Genomic DNA, 23726 nt, shown 5'->3' with positions numbered 1-23726 from the left:
AGGAAATGAGTGTCAGAATGGGTTGTGGTGAGTGTGAAATTGTCCTAGGCATGCATAATGCAGGGACGCTGCTAATCAAACCCCTCTCACTGTGACTAATCAGGAAGATCTATTTGATATTCTAAGAAATTAGTTGGAAGAGCAAGCACATAATGGAAAAATAAAGAACGAATCAGAAGCTTAGGCACAGGCAAAGATAAGGACTTTGATCACAGTAGTTTAGTGGGCACAGAAAGAAGACAGAGAAGATAAACAAAAATGCTGATGAGAACAGTTAGGATCTGCTGAGAGAAGCAGCCATTAATCTAGACCATGAGGAATAGATAAGAAGATATGTGCCTTCCTGGTGCTTAAAGGAACGGCAGCTGTAGGCACTGAAAACAAAGTTTTCCTCAGCATAACTCTATAGCAGTCTTGCAGGGATGCATGTAGTCCCTATTTATAAAGGGAAATTTATTTAGGAGGAATAAATGCACTCTATTCAGAGCAACAAAGAATAATAGATTGCTCAACAAAACAAAACATGCCCAAACTTCCTAAGAGGCAGCCCAGGCCAACGGGTGGAATTAATATTAGCCTGGGAGACAGGACAACTAGATTGTCTTCCCAGTACTTTCAATGACTATCAGGCAGTCTGAGAAAAACAGGATACTCAACTTTTACATAATGGAAAGACTGTGGGGCTTTAGGAAAATCTCTGTTCACTAAAAATGACTTAGCAAAATTCAGAAAGTTGGTACTGCTGCTCTCAGCAGAGAGGCTACTAATCTAGTAGGCTACATGGACTGTTTTCTTCTTTTTTTGATTTAAACCCTGATTCTTTCTTCATACAGTTTTTGTACTGATATTAGTCCTGTCAGCGTTGATAAGTGGGAGTAGAACTGGATTCATGGTCTCTCTGTAATGAAGTTATTTCACTTGAGTGCAGATGAGCATGTGTGTCTGTTCTTTGCGTGTCTAGATTTCAATGCTTACGTAACATCTTCAGCAATATTAATTATGGCAAAGGAGACTATACACTGTCTCAATTGTGTACAACATGAACACATTGTATAGACACAGACATCTCAGACTATATATTAGGAAAGTTTCTTTACCAAGAGGGTGGTCAAACACTGGAAGAGGCTTCCTAGAGGTGGTTGATGCCCCAAGCCTGTCAGTGTTTAAGAGGCAGCTGGATGATGCCCTTAATAATACGCTTTAACTTTTGGTCATCCCTGAAGTGGTGAGGCAGCTCAACTAGATAATCATCAGAGGTCCCTTCCAGCCAGAACTATTCTATTTTAAAACCCAAAGAAGGATCAAACTACTAAAGAGAGAAGCTATTGGCTGACTGACACTGAACCAAACCTGCAGCTAAAAGAAGCAATGCTAACAGAATAGCAACATGGAGCTGTAAAGAGATTTATTATTCCACTCAATCAAAAACCCAAAACAAAAATCAAGAAAAAAAAATCAAAAATCCAACCCCCTGAACAACTGCTTAAAAATTTCAGCGTGACACACAGAAAATTCCTATCGGTTGGTTATTATTTGAAGAAAAATGAGCAAAGTTATTTCTTTCAACTTGCAAACCATTCTGTTGCATCTTGATGGCAACTAGGAGCAAAAAGAATTCATCAGTGTCACTAGGATTAAAATCCGAGTAACTTTTCTTGAATTTGAAAGGAAAGAAGCCCAGTCTTACCTGTGCTCTTAGGGAAGAAAAAAAGGAGCATGCAGAGAATTTAAAAAGATGCAAGGGCACAGATGGTTATCATTGCCTATTGGGTTGATTGCATGGCTGCTCAATGAAGTTTCACTCTGGAATGTTGCCTTTCAGAAAACAATGTAACAAAAAAGAAAATGTTCCCTTCCCCTTCCACCCTAATCAAAGCAGGAGAGCTGTTCTTAGTATTGCTTTCATCTTTGTTTTCAATAGTAGTTTCTATTTTTCTCCATGGTCGTATTATCACACTCCAAAAATATTGGGAGAATTCACTTGGAGCAGTCAAAACAAACGTATGAGTCTGTTGTTTTGGGCCCCTCCTCATTGTTTCCTTTCTGCACAGCATAGGCATACTGCTTCCAAACGAATCTGTAGACTCCCATTGCACAAATGAAACACCATGGGTATGTTGGCACCATCTCTGTGCTGCCCCCTAAGCCTAGCTGTCCCTAACAGGTGGTGGAGCTATATATATGACAGCAAGCAAAACCCTTCAGAGCATGTGAGTTGTTGATTCCCATGCTGTCCAGCATGGATGATGAAGAATGAGTGCTGAATCGCTGCAGAGCAATCACATTACCATCTTGGCCGTTGCCTCCAACCCAGACCTCCTACTTGCACATTGATCGCTTCTTGATTAGTTCATGCTCCAGGGCTGTCTTTTGTGCACGAATATCCAGGGGTGTGAAAGATGATATTCAGCAGGCTCTTGCAGACACCCCTACTGAGAGATTATCTCCATTATCTGCACTGGCAAACTGAGACAGAGGGATCTGGAAGTCCAAGGTGAAGTCTGGAGTACAGCTGCCTGTGTGTCCCAGATCACAGCGTATTAGTCACTAGACTGGATGTTTCATCTCTGTTGAGTCTCACCCTTTATATTATCTATGTCCCCTGTAACAGGAAAACAGTTTACTTGGCATTTGTACGGCTCTACTCCTTTATGTTGGTGCTGATCATTGCAAATCAACCAGATTATGCCAAGGGCAGTTCCTTCCGTTCAGGAGCGGGTCATCCAAGTGGTGTAATACATCTGGTCCTTCACAAATACATTACAAAAGTTACTTCTCACTGGCCCATAAAAATAATGGTACTTAATTTAACAGTATGTGTTAAAGCTAATCAAATAAATAGCTAGGGAATACAGGGTTATTATTCATAAACTGCTAGCTATTTGAATGTTTTGCTTCACTATGATTGGAACCCATGCATTAGAATTAGTTCAGTTTAGCCAGACAAAACACTTTCTTCACAAGGGGAGTTTACATACATCCATAATACTTTTAAAGAATACAGAGTACTGCCATTTACCTTTCTCACAGCTCTCTTGGTCAGTTTTGTTTCACTACCTGAAACTTTCTACTTCTGATCTTGTTCAGTGCCATGTCTGCTGCATATTTATCATGAGCTTCTAATCTTTCTGTTATTCTTGCAGCCTCACAAACTAGAAAGCAGACACTGGAAAATTCCGAAACAGATAGATTAATGTATGCTACAGCTTGATGCCTCTCGCTTAAGTCTTGTTTTCAGCTTTTTAAGTTCAGTATTTTTATCAATTTTAAGACCGTAGTCTGTGATTTTCCAGGCCTCTTCATAATGCTGCATTTCAAAATTACATTGTGCAATCTTATGAAATGTTTTCGTTACAATTTCACTGCCAGGGCCATTCGTGATGCTGCACAATGCCATAGATTCATCTAACTGCAGTGCCTCAATATACTGCTTAACTGCTGCTTCTTCCTCAGCCATTGACAATAGCAGGTGTCCTTTTGAGCAGTGGTCCTCAACACGTGTTTTAAGACTGTTACAGCCATGCTTCTGGATGACTTTCTCTATATCTTTTAAAGCTTTGTCGTATTTTTTCAGGTGTGTAAGGCAGGCAGCCCTCTGCCGGAGGTACCTTGGATTATCCTTGCTTATCATGACAGCCAGGGTATAATAACCAAGAGCCTTCTCATAGCAATATTCTTTAATCAGCACATTTCCTTCGTGGGCTGCTACCTGTGGACAGAAAGTGTGTGTGTGGAAAAAAAACAAAACACAAAACAAAAAGAGTAAAGTATCTAGTCTGGACCAGCCACAGGTAGATAGAGACATAAGAAATTTTGAATACTTTTTCAGCTGTTGAAATTGCATCTGGTTGGAAAACATATAATTGGCATATTTTGTGCATGCAGATACAAAAATCTTGAATCACTAGGCATTTGCTCTTATCTCAAGAATTTCTGAACCACTCTTCTTTGTTTCTGTATATTTTGCTAAAAGTTTCTCATTTCTTCTAAAGTTTACATTCCTTAAAAATGATATGTGAACTGAAAACTGAATGGACCAAACTCTAATAGTAGGCAGTGTTCTCTTCATGAAACTAAATTTCTGCCATGGTCTACTCCAACAGGAGAGTATATGGAAATTGTATTTCCTGGTCAATAGATAGTTAGCCCCATGTCCTGTCCCAAAAATATTTGCATGTGCTAATAATGAAGGTTCGTCTGTACTGAAGTTTATCTAAGCTACAGGAAAAATCAGTCTCAAGTGCCAGTGGACTATCTGCCCTTATCTGAAGGGAAAAACAATAAGAAAATAGAGAAGGCAGAAAGAGCTACATAGCATTTAGGTTCATCAAGGTCAAGAAAGAAAACTCCATTAGAACTATTTGCTTCAAATGGATTTCTCATTATTTCCCTTTATTGGTAATAAACAAAGCTTTTAACATGCTGCAGCAGAGTGAATATTTAAGTTATAAACAAGGCTGCCACCAACAGCTTAGCTCTTACAGAACGCTGAGCCAAACAAGCTGTGACTCCAAACACAAGGTAAATGTTTTCATCTGTCTCATTCCATGGGATATCACACGTTGCCTTTGGATGCTTGTGGCTCCCCAAAATTCAGTTAGCCCAGCCGCTGTCTCAGTAGCCACATCTGACAGCCAGCTGAGGTCTCCCTGTCTCTTTGTGTGTCTTGGTCTTTTATTTTGGTGACTTGGATTAGAATTGTTTGCTGTTTAACAGAAATGGACCAATATTGCAGGCCAAGTCCGAGCACCTCATCTGAGACCAGTGGCATGAAATAGTTTAGCCATTCCTAGCAGTTTATAAAGAATTCTATCCCAGTTATTTTGTTGTAAAGGAATGTAAAATCCTTTATGCAGTTGTATTCATTAGAGGCTCTCAGCTTCCTTACATAGAAATAGAGATAGGACCTCTCCCCAAATGGTGTCAATTGCTGACTTTAATAATTCTGGCCATAAATTGTAAGGCAGCTTGTCCAAAACCATCTCAGATTATTGTTTTGTATACATTTTAAAAGTAGCAAATTTAGTTTGTCCTTTCAAGTGTTCTTAAGTCAACTAGTTAATGCAAGTGTTTTCTCAGTGGCATGATTTTAGCAGAGCATCAAGCCAGAATTGCATCTGCATGTAAGGCACATCCTGACAAAAGAAGTTGTTCCCCCCCGAAATTCTAAAGTTCTAGATCACATTGTTCTAAAGAGCACAGTGTGGTTCTTCAAAATACCTTGCGTTCGTATAGTTGAATTGTAATTTTCAGCCTTTAAAGTGCATTTGTTGTCTCAATGGCAGAAGAAAACTGTAATTTTTGTTGTTCTGCTGAATGACTAATCTAATGCTGAACCTACTAGTGTGCTAACCAGGATCATTTTGGTTTTCTGCACCACAGACAATATTGCCACTTATTAGCTGAGCCACTGCTTTGACTTCTTCACATTTCACTGACAGTCCCTGAAGTAAGCAAGCCGCAAGATTCTGCATTTCCTGCCACACGTGGAGGAAAAAGGTGCATTGCGAATAAATGATTCTCTCTTATCTTCACTGATGGAGTAAACATGGGTGTTAGGCAGCTGGATTCTCTTTTGGCTCTGCCTGACTTAAAGGAACTGAGCTGGGACCCATTCTTGGTGTGTAACACAGATGGATTAATTAGCAGCTTACTTGCACACCATCTTCTGATCCAAGATAAATATGAAAAGAAGACTTAGGGAAAGAAGATACAGGAAGTGCGTAGAAAGCCAGAAGGATATTGCACAACTGAGTTCAGCTGCTCTCTGCACGTAGCTTTTGAGAAGCACTCTTGCCATCAGCCTGATTACAGGTGCCTTTGGAAGGCCAAGAGCAGGCTATGTAGTCCACCTTCAAACCTACCACTAAAGATTTGATTATGGCTTCCAGACTGAAATAATTCTGATGCCACTTGGAAAGGGCTTGGCAGGCCAAAAGTAACTGGTGATTGGACTGCTTCCTGAATTAGGTCTCTGCGTCCCTTTCTACCGTCTAGTTACCTCACTGTGTGATAAAGGACTGAAAATATACGTATTGTTGTTGCATTTTTGGTTCCAGTCCCTAGTGACTGATCTTATGTTGACATTGACCAAGGTTCAATTCCTTAGAAAGAAAATGAGTGAGGAGTTTAATGGACGTGGAATTATGGTCAAGGGTTAGTCTCTGAGCAGAAAATACTAGGAGATGGACTGGTAAGCGCTGATCTTTGGAAGAAGGTTGGATGTTTTCAGAGCAGTTTGGAGGAAGCCTTTCCTTCTTTACCTGCAGTCCCCATTTGCTCTTCTACCTTGGGCTGAGGGCCTAATTCTGACACAGACCATATAGCTTTTGAGACCATTTTTGTAGGAGTCAGCTCTGGATATCCTATGGCATTTCAAGAGCCAACAGAAAGTGCAGCTGTGAAGAGCTGGACAAGGAGCTAGCAATCAGTCATGCATTTAACCTTTGACATAGGAAACTGAAGGGTTGAAGCTGCACTAGCGGCAAGCAAACTCCCTTCCTCTGACCTTTTGCAGTTTAATAAATCTTTCAGATTCCTATTCCCCTGGGGCTCTCCCAGTTGTTTACAAATTTCTTAGCATGGGATCCCTTAGACTATAAATAATGGAAGAATTTTATTGCTTTGTTTTTCATGAAAAAAAGCAGTACATCAAGGAGCTCTCCTTCCTCCACCCTTTCCTATTCAGCTTATGCAGAATTATTTTTAGCTTTTCAGACCAGACTCCAGGATAATGATGACACATTTCTATAATGCTTGTAATCTCCAAACGCTCTAAAACAATGTGGCGTGGAGTGCTGAGACTAAGGGCTGAGCATAAACCACTAAACTCTTCTCTGCTTCAGTCATCTCATTTGTGAAATAGAGGTAACAGAAAGAGTACTACCTCGAGCGTAGTTAGGAGCCATGACAAAGTAAGGCCATCACTTGGGGGGTTGGCACTAATTTTGCCTGTAAGCTGAGATCTTCCTTTCACACACAACCTGGAATAACCTTGCAGGCAAAAGGAAGTGCTACTCGAAAATCCTTTGGGACACCAGGCAGGTGAATTAACCAATTCCTTCCTCACTTATCCCCTTGTCACAAAATACATATAAAAAGTTTCGTGATTCTGGGCTAATCAGTAAAAAAAGTAATCACACTCAGTAATCTTTGAAGATTAGAAAATACAAAGACTCCCAGGTGCTTGAGTCCAAATGTTTACTCAGTTGAACAAAAAGCCATAGATTAATGATTTTAAAAAATTGTAATTTTTCTCTCTTTTACTTCCAGCACTGGTATTGAGTTCCAGTCTTGAAATCAGTCCAGCCACCCCTATTCTCCCAAGTGGCAGAGAAATCTTTCATGATAAATAAGCCACCAGTAAGGGGTTTTATTCCAGACCCTGTTCCACAGCTGCCAAAACACAGACATGAAGTGCCTCTCCCATTTTAAAGGTTTCACTAATCTGTGGCACCAGCAATTTTGTAATACAGTGCAGTTTAAACTGTACAAGAATTAAGTTTGGTTTTTCTTATTGACACAAAGCAGCATGGATGGACTTAGCTGTGAGACTTCCACACAGAACAAGTAATGTGGCAGCAAGGGAAATTCAGCTGTAAAACATCTTCATTTATAGACACTTCCTTAAGCCCCCCATAGACACATACTTGATTGTACTTTTGTCAACTTTATATGGTGAAAGACTGCAAATTGGCTCTAGTATCTTCAAACTCTTCCCCATAAGACAGAACTTTCTACATTATTCAGAAGAAAGGGGCTCTTTTCTCTGTAATGGGGTATATCTAGGGACTGGTAAATTAATACTTGTTTACTTATATCCTCCTGCTGTTTTGCTAAAATACATACAAAGTACTCCTCTCAAGATGCATTAAGTACATCAGCATGTTGTTTGCTTTATAACCTGGGAGAAAGCATAACAATATAGCTTCTCACCAGGGCGCACACAATCTACAAATTGAATAAAAGGAAGCAAACTGATTCTCAGAACACAGAGCTTCTGGGTAATCAGAATTGCAGATGCTTGAGTGAATGTTAAAACTCCTCACCATCAATCTGACCTTGTCCTGTCTTACTATTGGAGATGCTTTCTCAGAGCTGCATGTACCTGGGGGAGAAACTCTAAAAAAATACTGAAAAATATGTACTTGGGTAGACTAGAGCAACGTGCTATTTCTGTGTCAGTTTTAGCTAAGAAAACCAATACCAACCTCAAAGGCTAGTAATTTTATAAAAATATCAATATATTTAAATTCCTGAATGTTACACAAAAAGGATTGAAGCATTTAATGTGACTGAATCAGAACCTTCAGTGTCGTTTCATCAAGAAAACGAACAAATCATGAATTCCTCCCCCCCCCCCCCAAGAGCACCATGTAACTCATACAGAGTGTGATACTAGCATTGATCTTATTAAATCTCTAGCTGCTGACCCTCACATCCCCTCATTTTAGTATTGGCATTAAACAGGTCTCATGCTAGGGAGACCAACAAAAAAATTCCCTCAAGTGGTAAGAAGCGGTAATGATGAATTATTAGAGACTGAAGCAAGGTCATTGCAATGAAAGAAGTTTGGATTCGATCCCTAATCTGGCTGAAGGGAAGGCTGGAGGAAGAAGCTAATTTGTTCCTTGTTCATCTGATAAATGGTCTTCCTGCACATTGCTGTTCAAGACAAGGCAGAAAAAATCTCTGCAACCTAATTTTGTTTCCCATTTCTTTCCCCACTGAATTAATGGATGCGGCATTAAAAAAAGGATTGTACCTGAGAGAGATTCTGCTGTTGCTTAGTGTCTACGAAGTTCAGCAGAAACTCCAACTCCCTTTCATCTTTCTCAGCTAGGATGCTGAATAAGTGAGCTGCTGCTGCCACACTCCTCTTCTTCAGCTGCAGCACAGCTAGTCTTGCATTAGCAAAGTCATCAGGAGAGTGGCCAAATGCTTCATGAAGGTGATCAAGGGCCTCTTCATACCTTCCTGTTGGTTAACACCAATATAAGCTATATAACCCATTCCATGTAGAGAAAGAGACATTAAGAAAACTTACCAAAGCAGGATTTAGGTAGCCTGTCCATAGCCCAAATCTAAGGGTATTAATTAGTTCATACCCTTTCCCAAAACATTTGCAAGCTTGTCTTGAGAAGTAAAACACAACAATATGCTTGCCATTTAACATTCACTTTCTTTTAATTTACTGCTCATTCACTTAGTCTGATCAGCTATGTAAACGAATGGGAACTTACCACTTGCAACCAAAACATCTGTGTAGAAGATGTGATATTGTGCATCCTTGCAAATCTGGACTAGTGCTTTTGCAATCATGAGAAGATCCTTGAGGGTTTCTTCTTTTGAAAGGTCTTTAGTAGCAACGACCTCAGTTAATGCAGTCCTGCCATGCTGAAGGAGCCATTGAGTGATCAGTCCTTGGGCTTCATGCTTTAAAGACAGGATCGCTGGGACCACTACTCCTGCCTCCACCTTCAGTGCTGAGATCAAATCTTGCACTGCTTCCTATGTAAAAACAAGACCAAATGATGAAATGGTAGTAGTAATTATGTATTGATAATTTGTTCTTCCAGGTGCCTTCAGTTCTCTGCTTTCCCACAGATCACATGCACACCTTTGGAAGCTCTTTCCTGTCCTCATGCTGCATCTTTTTCTGTTGCAAAGCTGATATAAGAGCATAAAGACAGGCTTGAATGACTATTTGCAAACTGTTTTGAACTCTCCAGATTATCACTGAACAAGATTCTTACAGCAACAAGAAAGAGATGCTGTGAATAAGTAAGTGCAAGCAGGATTTGGCTCAGTCAGGACAAACCAGCACAAAACCACACACCCAATTAGGGATGCACCATTTCAAATGCACTGCAGGATTGCTATGATGTGCAGGGAAAGTGTAAGGCTATTGCCCATACTAGAAGCAGATAAACCATGTGAACATCTGACATGACTTCCAGGCAATGATATACTGCAATCTCAAAAGTCCCCCCTAACACTAATTGCATACATGAGCTTTTCACAGATGATGGAGAGGGACTCGCTAAACCTTGAAACTGTTCTTTCTTTTTCCTCTTGTTGTTGCCACATTTCATCTAACACAAAATCTTGTCATGGAAATGTGAGATCAAATGTAGGGGAGTTTGCAGCACTGCAAATCAATGCATGGTAGCAACAGTGAAGAAGATCTGTGATTAAGGTTTAGACTTTCTCTCTCTAGCCTTGGGAAAGCAAACATGTAACATCAAGCCGACTACTTATACACCAAGCCAAAACAAGAGCCTTTCACTGCCCAAATTCTGTGAAAAACTTTTAAGTGAATCCATGACAAAACCTGTGGTATCTTACACTAATATTGATTAATACCGTCAGAAAAATCATCAGCAAATCAATACAGTGATACCTTCTGCTGCTTCAGAGCAAGGTAAATGAGTCCTCGTCCACTCAATGCTTGCACATTCCTAGGGTCCTCCTTTAGGATGGCATTAAAATCAAAAATAGCGGTTTTCTTCTGACCAAGGCGCCCATAACATTGAGCTCTGATGAGAAGGCAATCTTCAGCATAACCACCTGGTGGAGAGAAATGCAGCCATTGTTAGCTGAAAGGTCTCAAGTCTACTGCTCTAAAGCAGGTACAGTAAATCCCAGTATGTGCAAACCACTAAGCCCCACCAAGGGGCTTCAAAGCAGCTAAGGGAAAATGATGCAGTAGACCTACATGTTGCGTTACAGTGACTGCAGGAATGAAAAGTACGTACCACTTTATTCAGAGCTGTGGCAAGGGTGGAATAAGAGGGGTGTGCTGGACAGAGGTAAATGCGTTATGATAAGGAACTGCAATCCACAGTTGTGACTGGAAGAAGAATAGGAGAGTGCTGCCTGAGCATACCTGATGAAGTACAGTGACAGTACTTAAGTCATAGCTTCCTTTATTTTTGTTGCTAGTGGAATTCCTATTGTGTGCTATCAGGTCTGATTTGAAAGGAAAAAAAAAAGAATCTGTCACTTTGTTTTCAAAACACAGCACTGAATCAGTTAAGTGTCCTGCTGAGGCTAGCAGAATTCTGTTCAAAGAATGAATATTCACTGGTGAAGTCTTGAAAGTGTTTTCTGGTATGTATTACAAAGACAAGGCTATTGTGATGTTCTAGGTCTTGTGATGCACATGTCAATGTCATTCTGCAGGGAAATGATGAGTTGTGATTCAGTGTTGCTGCTCAGGACCGGAGTTCATTGTTTAGCTTTGCTTCAAAATTCCTATCTAACATCAGAAAAAGCACTCAGTTTCTTCGTATGTCATCATTGAACTTGGGAAACGCATCTTTCATGGCTGGTTGGGATAATGTCTATATATTTGATGCAAGCCAGCGAAACATTAATGGGACATAGAGACAGAGCAGTTTGGGTGTTATGCTAGTCTAATACCAAAAGCTTTCCTACACAACCAGCAAGCCTATCCACAAATGTGAATGTGAACCTGGTCTTCCACTCTGTGACATAAAAGTAGCCATGTTTCTCACTTATGGATAGCTGACAGCAGAAATCATTGTATCTTTCTACTTGCTCTGTAGGCCATCAAAGGACAGGCAAGCCTGGACCAATAAAGAAGTCTGGGCTGCAGTATGTGCAAAAATCCCTTTTCAGGGCATGTATTTTGCTACTAAGATGACTTTTTCAAAAAAGAAAGATTCTGCATGTTATAAGCAGAAGAACCAGTTCTGGAAATAGCTAAAAAGGTGTATGTATATTTATATTTACGGGAAGAAAAAAAATAATTCTAATAGCTTTAGATATACAGAAAGAAAGGGCACTTTGCTGAGCATAGTTGCATGGCTGCAATTTGATTTATAACTGTAACAGTCCTACTGTGACTCAACTCTAACTTTCCAGACAGGAACAGGAACCATACTGTGCCAGGCATGCCAAAAACACAGGTCCCACTTCAAAGACTCTTCAGTCTGGTTAAACATGCCAAAAGAACATTGTAATAAAAAATTGAATGAGTGGAAAAGGTAACAGAATTAAAATCATAAAATCACATTGCTCAACTAGTTCAAAAGCTTCCTGGTTTCCAAAAACAAATATACATGTCGATCAACAGTCTTTCCTCAAATATCCATGACTGCTTTTCTGATTGCCTCAAGGTCTCAGCAAAAGTGTGTCTCCTCAGGAACAGCCAAAGGAAGCAAAAGGAGTGGTCTGCAATTACTAAGCACTCAACCTTCCCATGCAGGCAATTTTTTCCCCCTACCTTCTCTGGGATACCTAGATTCAGCCAGCTGACAGTATAGAGAAATTCCATGTTTGCCAGTTGTCATGAAGCTAATTCTATAAATTTTTGAGGTCTAGAAAGCTTTGCCCTTATTTGCAGTTATTCTGTCCTAAGGTCTTCCACGCATTTTCATGGGGAAATCCAAAAGACAGCACTGTGATGCTGCTCTGAAAAGCAGAAAAAGGAGGTCGAGGCTATTGTAAACAGGAATGTCTTCATATCACCATACCTGTCCCTTTACCACACCTTTCTCCAAAGACGTCATTAACATGCAACAAATGGAGGCAACCTACCAATGATGTGATCTGAGCTGCGTTAGGATCCAGTCCATTAGGAGGAACCTTTGGAGATTTTAGTACAATGGAATAGGAGCAGCAGAAATGAGAGAAGAAACGTCTAAGAGGAAGATACGTGAGGATGGAGGTACAAGGCCATTTGGCTGTTTTAATATAGTGGTAACAGTAATCCAGAAGGGACTGACTAATTTACTGCCACTCTTAATATGCACTGAGATTTGTGATACTAAGGTTCTTTTTTCTCTGCTTTCACATAAGTGCCGCCCAAATAAACACATATATAGTGACAATGAAAATCACGGTCCATCCATTCACTAGTTGCAGAGCATGTATCTTTCTGCCATCCACATGCCTCTTCCTTTCAAGTCAGTTTCAATAAGGATCTTAACACGCTCAGGCTTGCAATCAGTAACTGTGGCATCCCAATATGGGATGATAAATCATCGGTGCCACTGTAAATATTTTTTCATAAGGAGGTCAGCAAACACAGGGTCTTGCACAGCTGCCTGCAGAGATGAGCCAGCAGACAGGCTCCAAGCAATTCTTTTACAGTAATGAGGCTTTTTCTGCCTCCTGATATGCTCCAGAACTTCTGTACCAAAGGTTGTTATCGCTCTGAAGCTCTACCAATTGGCTCCTATGAAGACAATATCTATTTCTTAACAAGCATCTGTTCTAGCAGGTGGGGAGTTGATAAGCTGGAATGCACGGGCTGTGAAATGGAACCATCTCAAAGCAATTAACAGGGTTTTTTTCCATTTTCATAAACCGATCTCTCTTCTTCTCAATGATGCTGTCATAACATTTGCTCAGAGTGAAAGGCAGATTTCCATACAAACATGGTTTTACTTGGAACATGCCAGAAGCACTTCCACGTTAGCCTGATCTCTCTCCTCAGGAAAAGCTAGGATAATGATGCATGTAAGTGGATGCTTTCACTCTTTTGCACTGGAACTACACATTCTTTGGTGTGTTGGAACAAGAAGGCAGGTTGTTTGCTGCAATGACTGTATTTACAATGTGTTCATTCTGATGACACAGGTACCAAGTAAATATCATTGGTGCGAAGGTTTTCAGGGGATTAACTAATGTAACAAACCAAGGCTGAAATAGGGGAGCCTTCTACTTCTGCACTGCTTGTCTAAAACAGGCTGAAGCTGTCTCAGTTTCAGTAGCTTTTCCAAATTATGTATCAGCTAGCATCTCCTCTAAAAGTTATGCAAAACAAATAGGGTGAATGCTGTTTTTTTCTCCTGAAAGGGGGATTTCCTTCATCTCGATGATTCTGTGAAGTGTCCTCTCATTCAAGCACTAACTGCTCACAGGGACCAGATTCCCTCTCATTTATCACAAGTTTGGCTTTGATCTCTTTAAGAAACAATTATATTGTATTTTCATAGCAGCTCTCATCTCTCTCATTCATCTGATCAAGTTTAATTTTCTGGGGAAACATTACCAAAAATATAGTTGTGTAAACTAGCAGCTGGACAACAGGATCAAAAAGCCCTGGCTTCCCTCGACATTACCAGACTCCAGGCTTACCTCACTCACCAGTTACTGAAAAATCAAGTTTTATAGAAGGACAGATAATTCTGTAAGATTTCCTTGAGACTTTTCCTTGTCAGATACATTTTGAGCATGTATCTGTTGCTGCAATATAACAGCCTCCCTACATTAAGTACAGAAGAAGAACCCCTGCCATTCTGCTTTTCCTTTACCAATGCAAGAACAGAATTACACTGCTTATATTAAAAGGGTCTTTTTTTAAACCACAGTAAAGATGGAAAGCATGGCACAAAAAAGAAAATAATCTAATGGCTCTGAGAAGGTAGCACTGCTAACATTAAAACATGTGGTTTGTTCAACAGCACGGCTATAATTGTGAGAAAATCTGTGATCATATGTACGAAAATAAGCATGGTTACAAATCAGTTTCTCCAGACCAATTACTCAGAAGCAACCTACAGCAACTAAACAGTAATTGCATCCTGATGTTCGGTAGCAGGTCTACCACAACAAAAGGCTAAAGTGTAAGGAAGACATACGTTGTGTTTCCTGTACACTCTGCACATTGTATTTCTGGAGCAGAAAAAATGGGGAAATGATTAGATCAGAAATTTCAAACCACCAGCTGGAAATAGATGGGTTCAGAATGGTAAAGATCTTTTCCAAATAATGAAGGAATTTGGGGTTCTTTGTGTTGATATGACCCAGTTAGGGTGGTTTATGCCTGAACTTAACTTTTAGCACATGAACAGTGCAATTTAAAAGCTGATGTCCCTGTAGAACTGAACTAAACTGAACACTTGCAACCCATTTCAAGGACTTCACAAGCTACTTATGGGACAGTAAGAACCGCAGTCACTGTTTAAGTGCACTTTTTCATGGTCCAGATGTGTGGCTACTTTAAACAACTTTTTTCCTGCTCTTCATCTGCTTTTGGAAGTCTACTGTTTCAGTCTTCTTGTTGGGGAAATGACAGATGAGACTTGCCTACCCACTGATCTGATTTCTCACAGAAGTAAATCTCTTATCAGCATCTTGATAACCATACCTGAAGCGATGATGGCAAAGGAAAGGTAGGCAATGGCTTCTTTGATGTCAGCATCCTCCTGTTTGTTCTTCAAGATGGTCAGCGCTCTGAAATGGCAGTGAGTTTGCATCAGCTTCCGGTCTTCATCTTTGAAAATGTCCATGATGGGCAGGAGGCAGGAGGTATCTCCAATTCTGATCACTTTCTTTAGCAGCTTAACAATGTGAGAGAAACAGGCAGGAGAAAAGATCACCATGAAAAGATAAATGAAGCCATGCTAAAGCTGGAAATACTACTGTCTGGTGAGACAAGTATGCTTTTACCCAGTGCTTCCCCACTTTTCACTAGGGCTTAAGTCAGCCATGGTCCAGCCAAGGACCACAAATCTATTTTACTTAACTCCTCAGTTGGCCCCAGTGTAAATACATGTTGGAGAAAACATTAATTCTTATCTTTTCTCACCACCACTGCAGCTGTGGTAACAATTCTGGAGAAATATATAATGCTGCCTTGCTTACTTTGGGTACATCTATTTCAGACTGGCAGTTAACTGTTTTTATAAACACAGCTGAACCACAGGATGATTGCCCCAAATAAAGAAAGTTTCTGTGGAACAGAAGCATTCCAGTGACCTCTTTTGACTGTAAAACTGAAACCAGTGAATTAATGGAAAATCAGTGAAGTGCTGTGTCCTTCCTTTAGTATTGCTATTGGGAATCTGGGAAAAATAGAAGTCACGAACTACTGTCCTCCTGGATAAGAATCTTGCCTGACATACGGTATCTTTGCCTCTATTCACTAGAATGAAAATCACCAAGCACTTTTTTACTACATTTCCTAAGGAAAAGAATCAAAAGGTGTTTCCTCCAGCAAAGCAGATGTGCTTAGCAAGTACTCAATATTTAAATCTGAGCCAGAGAAGCCAGGACAAGAACAAAGTTATCTTGTACCAGACATATCCATTGTACTTATTTCTCTGTTTTTACTAATAGATACAAATATCTGGGTGCTGACAGGCAGGTGGGACAAAAACATTTCAAAGAGAAATTTTTGGTGACATGTATGTTCCAACTAGAACTTGTAGCAGAAGTTACAGATAGGAATTCGACTTCCAGGGCAACATATGGATTGTAATAAAGTCATGTCATTCATTAATAGCCTTCCCAAAAGCCGCAAATTATACAACACTTTTATTCTTCATAGGGAGTAGTGAAGTGGCGACAATAAAACCTTTCTCTTTACGGCTAACAATTTATACGGGAATTTAAAAAATGCAATAGTTCCCTCTGACGGCAAAACCTGGTAATTCAGCTTCGTAATCCTCGGTAGGAGAATCAACATGTTGGAATCCCTTTTCATGGTTTCAAGCACAAGTCATTAGCCACTAAAGAAAGCAGACTGCAGACTGATATTTGAGCTTCTGGGTTTGTTTTTTTCCCCGCCCCCCTCTACAATGCTTCATTAGGATAATCAGTTAGGTAGTAGTTCTGCCTTCTTTTCTCTAGGGGAAAATTACCAGTCCCATCAATATTGTCACCAGGGGCGGGATGCTCAGTCATGCTCTGCCTAGTTAAAGCCTCTGATTAAAAGTGCCATTAAATAGCATGTGATTAATGGGATGTATTTAGCTAGGAGTCCTGTGGCCTGTGCTACAGACAGAAAGTCCTACTTATGGATCTTAAAAGTTCTGTTAGCGGTTGAACTACCTAAACCTCATGTAGGCTCCAAGTTTTGCTGTGTCAACAGTACTCACTGTTGCTATTCATGGAGCTTCTAACAGCAAACTGTTTATTTGTGAAATGGAAAAGCATACAAACCACTGAGCATGACAATGTAATTTCATTGCAGTCTGGGGAAAAGCAGTATCAAGTCAGGTCAAAGGGCTGTTTCCTTTGACGATCAAAGTTTGCAGTGCTCTGAATTTGAAATTCAATTTTTTGTTTGAATTTTAAAATTACCTTGCAAGCAGGGAGGTTAATTTTTTTATGAAAGCCACCAAATTTTCTTAGCATTTCCTGTCTTTTTTAAAGACCTTTGTCCAGTTTACCAACATTCTTGAGAAATGCCTTGAAGCATAGGTTGGGGTTGGTGCAGCCCCACTGGAAAACCCATCACAGGTTGTGTGACGGGGGAGGGTTCCACCTTTGCACCATGTAATGAGGTGGCCTCACAGTGCAGCTTGTACCCGGAGCCTTACAGTTGTCACACTAACACTGAGGAGCAGAAGACAAGCAGAGCACTGTGTTGGGAAACTGAAAGCCCTTGGTACACCCTCTGGCTAGCCTGTGTCTCTAAAGTGGTCCCTCTTAAGTTCTACTGTGCATCTTCTGTATCAGCCAAAAGGGTTGTCAACCCTCTGCACCATACCATCACTGATCACTGTCCCATTTTGGCCAGCCAGGTGCTCCTTACCTGGTTGCCATCATACATGAAACCCTTCTTCAATTGCAGAAGCGCAAGTCTAGCCAGGATGGGAGACCTTTGTGGATTTCTGGAGAGTGCTAGTAAGAGCAGCTTGTGAGCTTCTTCTACACAGCCCATCTGGTACAGGGAATCAGCGCAAAGGATCCGTGATGCTTCATCAGAAGCATCCAGCTCCACCAAGAGAGAAGCTAGCTGGTAAACCCCAGGGGCATCTCTGGAGGAGAAAAAAAATGAAGAAAAAAGGGGAAGACCACCTTCAAGGAAAAAATGCTAATGAGAGTAACACAACCTTTGTCTCACCTGAAAGCTAAAAGCAGGTTATCAGTCCAGTATCAAAATGGATAATACATTTTACTATACCCAGCAGCATAGATATGTCTGCTGCTTGATTCCATAGTCATGATCCCTCTTTATAACAACATGTTCTTAAGGAGTTAAGGCTCTAAAGAAAGGTTAACAAGTAATGATTCATACCTGTGCCTGCAGTTCATACCACAATCAGAAAAGGAAAAAGTAACAGTGAAAAAATAAATGAATCACCATTTCTAATGAAGAGCTGTGTGTTAAAATTTGTACAGACTCAGAAGAACTGTGTTAATAGGTAGCTTCTTGTTCCAGAAACAGTGACCTGTGTCTAAGGGGGCTTGTGTTTGTGTCCTGATCTGCCAGCGCAACACTGAATGAGTTAGTCCCGTCCTTCAGTGATACCGGAGTGCAGACCCCAAGTACTGGATATGGAATGCGCATCATGCAACTGCAGAAAAAGGCCATAATAGCACAACAATTATTAAGAGACTAAATAAATGTGGGTATCAGTCGTAAAGAGCAGCCACCTGAGATGAACTTTCACATGCTATTTCCCACTTCAATTTTCAATTTTTCTCCTGAAATATTAGTATTTCACATAAGGGAAATCTGAGAAAGTAATATAAAACTTCAGTTTTGGAGAAAATGGAAGACTTTTCTTGGGGTGGTATTGGAAAAAACTTTGAAAATGAACCACTGAAACTTTTAGATTTAAATACTAGCTTGTTTTGTGTTGGAAGAAATCAAAAACCTAATAAAGATACTATTCTGATAAGCAATTATTTCTGATCTTTAGAAAGATGAGTTTAAGTATTAAACCTCAGAGTCCCTCTGTTAAACCTAGTTCTACCTTCAAACTCAGTTTTTAATGGATTTAGCTGGAATAGCTTGGCATTCCTGTCTCAGATCTCGCCACCTTAAATATGACATTAATACAGTTAGCACAGAAAAAAGAATTTGGATTGCCAGCACCAAATACATGGACAGCAGCACTTCAGCTCTGTCTTGGAAGAACACTTTCTAGGGGCTTAGTACTTCACGGCCCAACAAACCCTTCAGTTCAGAGCTGCAAGGTGCCAGCTAGCACCAACAAATCTGTTCCATTATGGATGTATCTACTCCTTTAGAGGAGAAATCTCTGTCATGTTCCCTTTAGCGTTGTGCACGCTCCTAGCTTAGGCCAATTGGTTTATAATGGATTAACTTCCATAGAAGGATTGAGCTGATTTGCCTATGTGGAGCCTATTGTATTGTGACATACCAGTGAACAGCATTTTGCTGGAATAATCACACTGCAGTTTTATTTCAACCCATTATGTTAATTAGGAACTTTAAACGGATCTATATTCTATTATATATCTGAAGCAAGTAATCACTCTACTACTCAAGCTGCTCTCTTTTTGTTAGGAATCCACACAGCCCTGTTTATTTGTCTGCCCACAGGCAGAACTGCCTCCTGGGTACCTCTTCTTCTGGAGCATCTTCTGTCCTTCTTCTTGGAGAACTTTTAGAAGCAGCCCTCTTTGGTTCCACGGCACATAGGCCTTGATTGTGAAGATGGTTTCTTCCAGCTTTAACTGGCAAGCTGTGATATAATCCAGGGCTGTCAAGTAATGGCTGCCACCAGAAATCCGGATAAGTCCTCGCCCACATAAGGCTTTAATACAGCTGTTAGGATGTGGAGAATCATGCTCAATGACCTTTTGGAAGTCCTGCAGGGCTTGCAGATGGTCATGAGCATGGAGGGAGCAGAACCCTTGCAATGCTAAGAGAGTATTATAGTAAGTTTTCTGCTCTGCTGCCAAGAGGTGTTCACAGATATCCAGGGCAGTTCTGATGTGTCCATGCAGGAGATGGCAGTCTGCTAGTCGAACACTGAGCTCACGTTTCGACCGTGGGGAGATCTGAAGAAGGAACTGGACTGTCTGGATGACAGAAGGCAGCAGTTCAGTACCATGACTGCCTCTCAGTTCGGTCCGAGTACGCACAGCTTCCCTGTATGCTGCAAACTTCACCTCCAGGACAGTTCTAGCCTGCTCTTCTATCCTCTTAGTGTCATGTGGTAAGAAAAGCTCTTCAAAGTGTTTCATTGCCTGGGCAGGGGTGGCTGCAAAGGCTTCTGCTAAATCCTGCGTCATTTCCTCCATCCGTCCACCCAAGAAGTAATATGCAGCAGCCCGTTCTAAGAGCAGACCTGAAGCTTTCTCATTTCTGAGATTATTATCAGCTGAGAAGCCCTTGAGGGCCTTGCTACAAACTGCCACACACTCCTCAAATCGGCTTTTCTTAAAGAGATAAGCTGCATGCACCCTGCAAACCCAGAGATCATCTGGTGCCACAGCAGACAGGAAGTAGTAGCAGTTGCCCAGCCACTGGTCTAAGGAACTGCAGTCTGGGCTTTCTTTCTGATATGTCGAGAGATAATTAGAGAAGGCCTGGATGACCTGTGGCAGGTGTTCCCTTTGCCTGGTACACACATAGGCCACTGCCTCAGCCTGATGTCTCACAAAGGCTTGGATATAGTCTGCAACTGCCTTCCTAACTTGTGTCCCTGACAGCACCCATGCCAATGCCCTCAGCAGCAGCAGTTCCATTGAATACTTTGGGTTAGCCTTCAGCAGGCTATTGCATTTACACAGCACCTCCTCTGGGCATCCTTGCCTAAGCAGGGTCTCCAGTTTATATACCGAGGATACCACATTGTTGGGACTCAGAGTAGAGAGAAAGATGGCAGCTACTCCCACACTGAGGGAAACAACGGCCAGGTTCTTGCTCTGGATCTTGGGAATCTGATTCTTGCCTTTGCACCACATCTCCAGAGTGGCTATCACATTCTCCCAGAGCCCTTTGTCTAAGGACTTCACTTTCTGTACTGCTGTGTGGGCACTGCAGCTGAAGGCAGCCATGTAGAAAGCAGTGGCTGTTGGTAATTCCTGCTGGGCGAGATGGTGGTCCCCTTCTTTGCAGACCAGTGCAGCAAGCTCCTGAGGTGACATTTTTACTGCTGGTATCTTCACCAAGCGGTGTCACACACGTAACGTGGCTAGTACCTGTAAAACAGAAAATCAGCAACATGAGGGGCTGTGGAACACACAATTTTTTGCTTGGTGGAGGGGTAGCTTTCCAACTGACAGACATAAGCAAGCCCAGATGCTGTTAAAAGCCAGGGTTTTGTCACTGACTGACTGGGTTTACTGGGAAGCAAAGCCAAGAGAAGAAACACTGCAGAGGTTCTCAGCCCATAAGGCACGGAGCCAGGCCACTGCCACACAACCTTGCAGTGCTCCCTGCCCTACTGCCTGGCCAGGCTGGGGGGCCTACTGGGCTTCATCCTCCCTGGCCGAGATGTCCATTTGATAATTTGAAGGATTTTTAATCCGCAGGACAGTATGTCAGTGCTGGTGGCTGGCAATGAGGAGACACAGCAGCACCTCGACGCTTTGCCCACCACTCGCCTTCCCCCATTTGCCCTGGAGAGGCGGAAAAGTGGCACCTGCCTGCCGGGGGCGGCGGGAACGGCGCGGTCCAGTGGAAGGCCCCGAGCTGCGCCGCCGGCCTCGGGGCCTGGCCCTGGCCGTGAGGGAACCTGGGGAGCGCAAATACCTGAGCGCGGGCGTCCGCGATGGGGCCCGCGCGGCCCGTTCCCGCCGGGCTCCTGCGGCGGGGCGCGCTGAGGCGAGGTGAGGCGCGGCCGGGCAGCCGGCGGGACGTCAGCGCGGGGCCGGAGCCAGGAGCCCTGTTGCTTGGAGACCGCAAACACTGCCCCGGCTGCGGGGCCGGGCGGGCGGCCCTGGCGGCGGCGGGGAGCCGTGCCGGGGGCGGCCCGGTGAGGCGGCCGGGCCGGGGGGCAGCCCTGTGAGGAGCCGTGCCGGGGGCGGCCCTGTGAGGCGGCGGGGAGCCGTGCCGGGGGCGGCACAGTGAGGCGGCCGGGCCTGCGGCCGCCCGTAGCGCGCCTCTGGGCCCTGGGGTGGCCGCTGCCGGCCGCAGGCCCCGGCCCCGCTGCAGCCCCTCGCGTCGCGCTGGCGGGCCGCGCTGCGCTGGGCTGGCTTGGCGCTTCCCAGCTCGCGGTGGTCGTGAGGGAACGGCGCTGGCGGCGAGGGCGAGGGCCGGGGAAGAGACTGTTACCTCAGGAAAAGTCAGCCAGGTCCCTTGACCCCTTGGTGGGACTAAGGTAAAGCGAGTTAGTCAGCCAAAGCAACAACAAACTGTCTTTGGTGCAGCCTACTTGTTTAACCTTGTTTTTTTAATAATAAAACCTGGTTTTAGCTGTAAACAGTGATGTTTGTCGGAGTGTTCAGAGGGATGATGTTCCTTTAAGCCACGGTCACTTCTGAAGTCGGGCTTTTTCCTTATCCATATTCTTTGACATTCACAAGAGAAAAAAAAACCCTGTGATGAATAGTGATTTTTTGACATTAAGAGTTTGCCCATTACTTTGATTTGATTACTTTCACTTTAATTACCCTAATTAGCCATCAAGATATAATTTAGCATTGCTGTCACATTAGGCCACAGGTGATATTACCAAGAAAGACTGGAGGGGATAAAAAGAAACAGTTCTGAAATAGAAATCACATTAAAAGGAGCCGGGTTGATCAAACGTGTGTACCTCTTTGCCCCTCCGCTGAGGTTCATGCGGCTTGTGGGAATAAAACCAAGACTGGTGCCTTCAACGGATTGTGGTCCAGGCTGCAAAAATCATTACCCATCATTTGACTTTGCTGCATGACTGAGTGGTGTGAAAGTTGCTTCCAGCTACATTTTGCCTTGTAGATACAAAGAACATGGAGGATGCCAGTATCCTCTATTCATCATTTCTAGCATAAAGAGTCCTGGTTTAGTTAAGAATCCGGTGTGCTCGCTGCTGTAAATGGATGGTTTAGAAGATGTTGTCACAACCTGTATGGTTGGCCAGAAAGGCAGGAGCAATGTGAAGAAATTATTTTGTTGGTTTAGGGTTTTATAGCAGGTGGTATGAATATAGCCAATTTTAAGTTGTAAATCAAACTTAAGCTTATATTAATGTATATTTATGTACATTTTATATATACACACATGTATATATATAATATATATTATATATATTATACATATACATATACAAAGTAATAACTTTGGTCTTAAAGGAATAAGAGGAACAGTGTCTAATCAATGCTGATGGAAAATTAAAATATTTTTCTGATGGAAAAGACTGTGGCCTGGTATGATACTTGAGGTATATGACTACAGCCCAGTGCGAAACCCTATTGTTACAAGTGGCGGAGTCAGCAGTGTAACTTGGAGGCTCCTAATACTTTTCTCAAGCCACCAGCCTATTTGCTGTGTGTCCTGTGGGGTAGATACGGCAAGTCCTGTTTCTAGGATCATAAAAACTCAAGGGGTGTGTGTGGGAAGTGTGGAGGTGTGTAACATTTAATATTAAGTATGCTACACACTCATTAAATATTAAGTATACTACAATAGCTCCTCATGATGTCTCTGATTACTGATAAATTTTTAAAGGGAGGTGGGTGGGGAGGGAAGTAAACACATTGCAACAAGTAGAGGGCTTTGCAAAGCAGGAGATGCACTGACGTCTGTAATAACCCTTTTCAAAGAGGCATGGCTGGGAAATCTTGGACCTAATTCTTTTGAAAGCTCTCAGTGCCTGCAGTTCATGTAACAAGTGTCTGGCCCCCACCCCCCGCCCGCGGGGCTTTTAAATGCTAGGTGTAGCTACGACTGAGGGTGGAAAACCAGTCGTGTTCATTTAATACAGGAAAACTTTTTTTTTTAAAAAAAAAGACTTTTATGTGATAGAAAAGAGTGTAATGCGGTGGGGTGTTAATAACTTAAATATATTTTTGATTTATTTGACTAAAATTCTTTGCTCTGAGCTGTACCTGAGTTGGAGAGC

The 23726-nt window shown here is 42.1% G+C and overlaps 1 protein-coding gene across 1 annotated transcript; it reads right to left on the bottom strand.

Annotated features, from left to right (window-relative positions):
* Window positions 1-3190: 3190 nt before the first annotated feature.
* On the bottom strand, window positions 3191-20826 carry TTC34 (tetratricopeptide repeat domain 34). The gene is made up of 7 exons (XM_027787621.2): window positions 19248-20826; window positions 17513-17736; window positions 15122-15314; window positions 10403-10569; window positions 9239-9510; window positions 8765-8972; window positions 3191-3709 (listed from the first exon to the last, which is right to left on the bottom strand). Exons 1-7 carry the CDS (start codon window positions 20824-20826, stop codon window positions 3191-3193), a joined length of 3162 nt encoding a protein of 1053 aa, XP_027643422.2.
* Between the last annotated feature and the right edge of the window lie 2900 nt (window positions 20827-23726).

This window comes from Falco peregrinus, chromosome 3, assembly GCF_023634155.1.
Source record: "Falco peregrinus isolate bFalPer1 chromosome 3, bFalPer1.pri, whole genome shotgun sequence".
Taxonomy (NCBI): domain Eukaryota; kingdom Metazoa; phylum Chordata; class Aves; order Falconiformes; family Falconidae; genus Falco; species Falco peregrinus.
The sequence above is the reverse complement of the archived record's forward strand: the minus strand, read 5'-3'. Positions and strand labels throughout refer to the sequence as shown.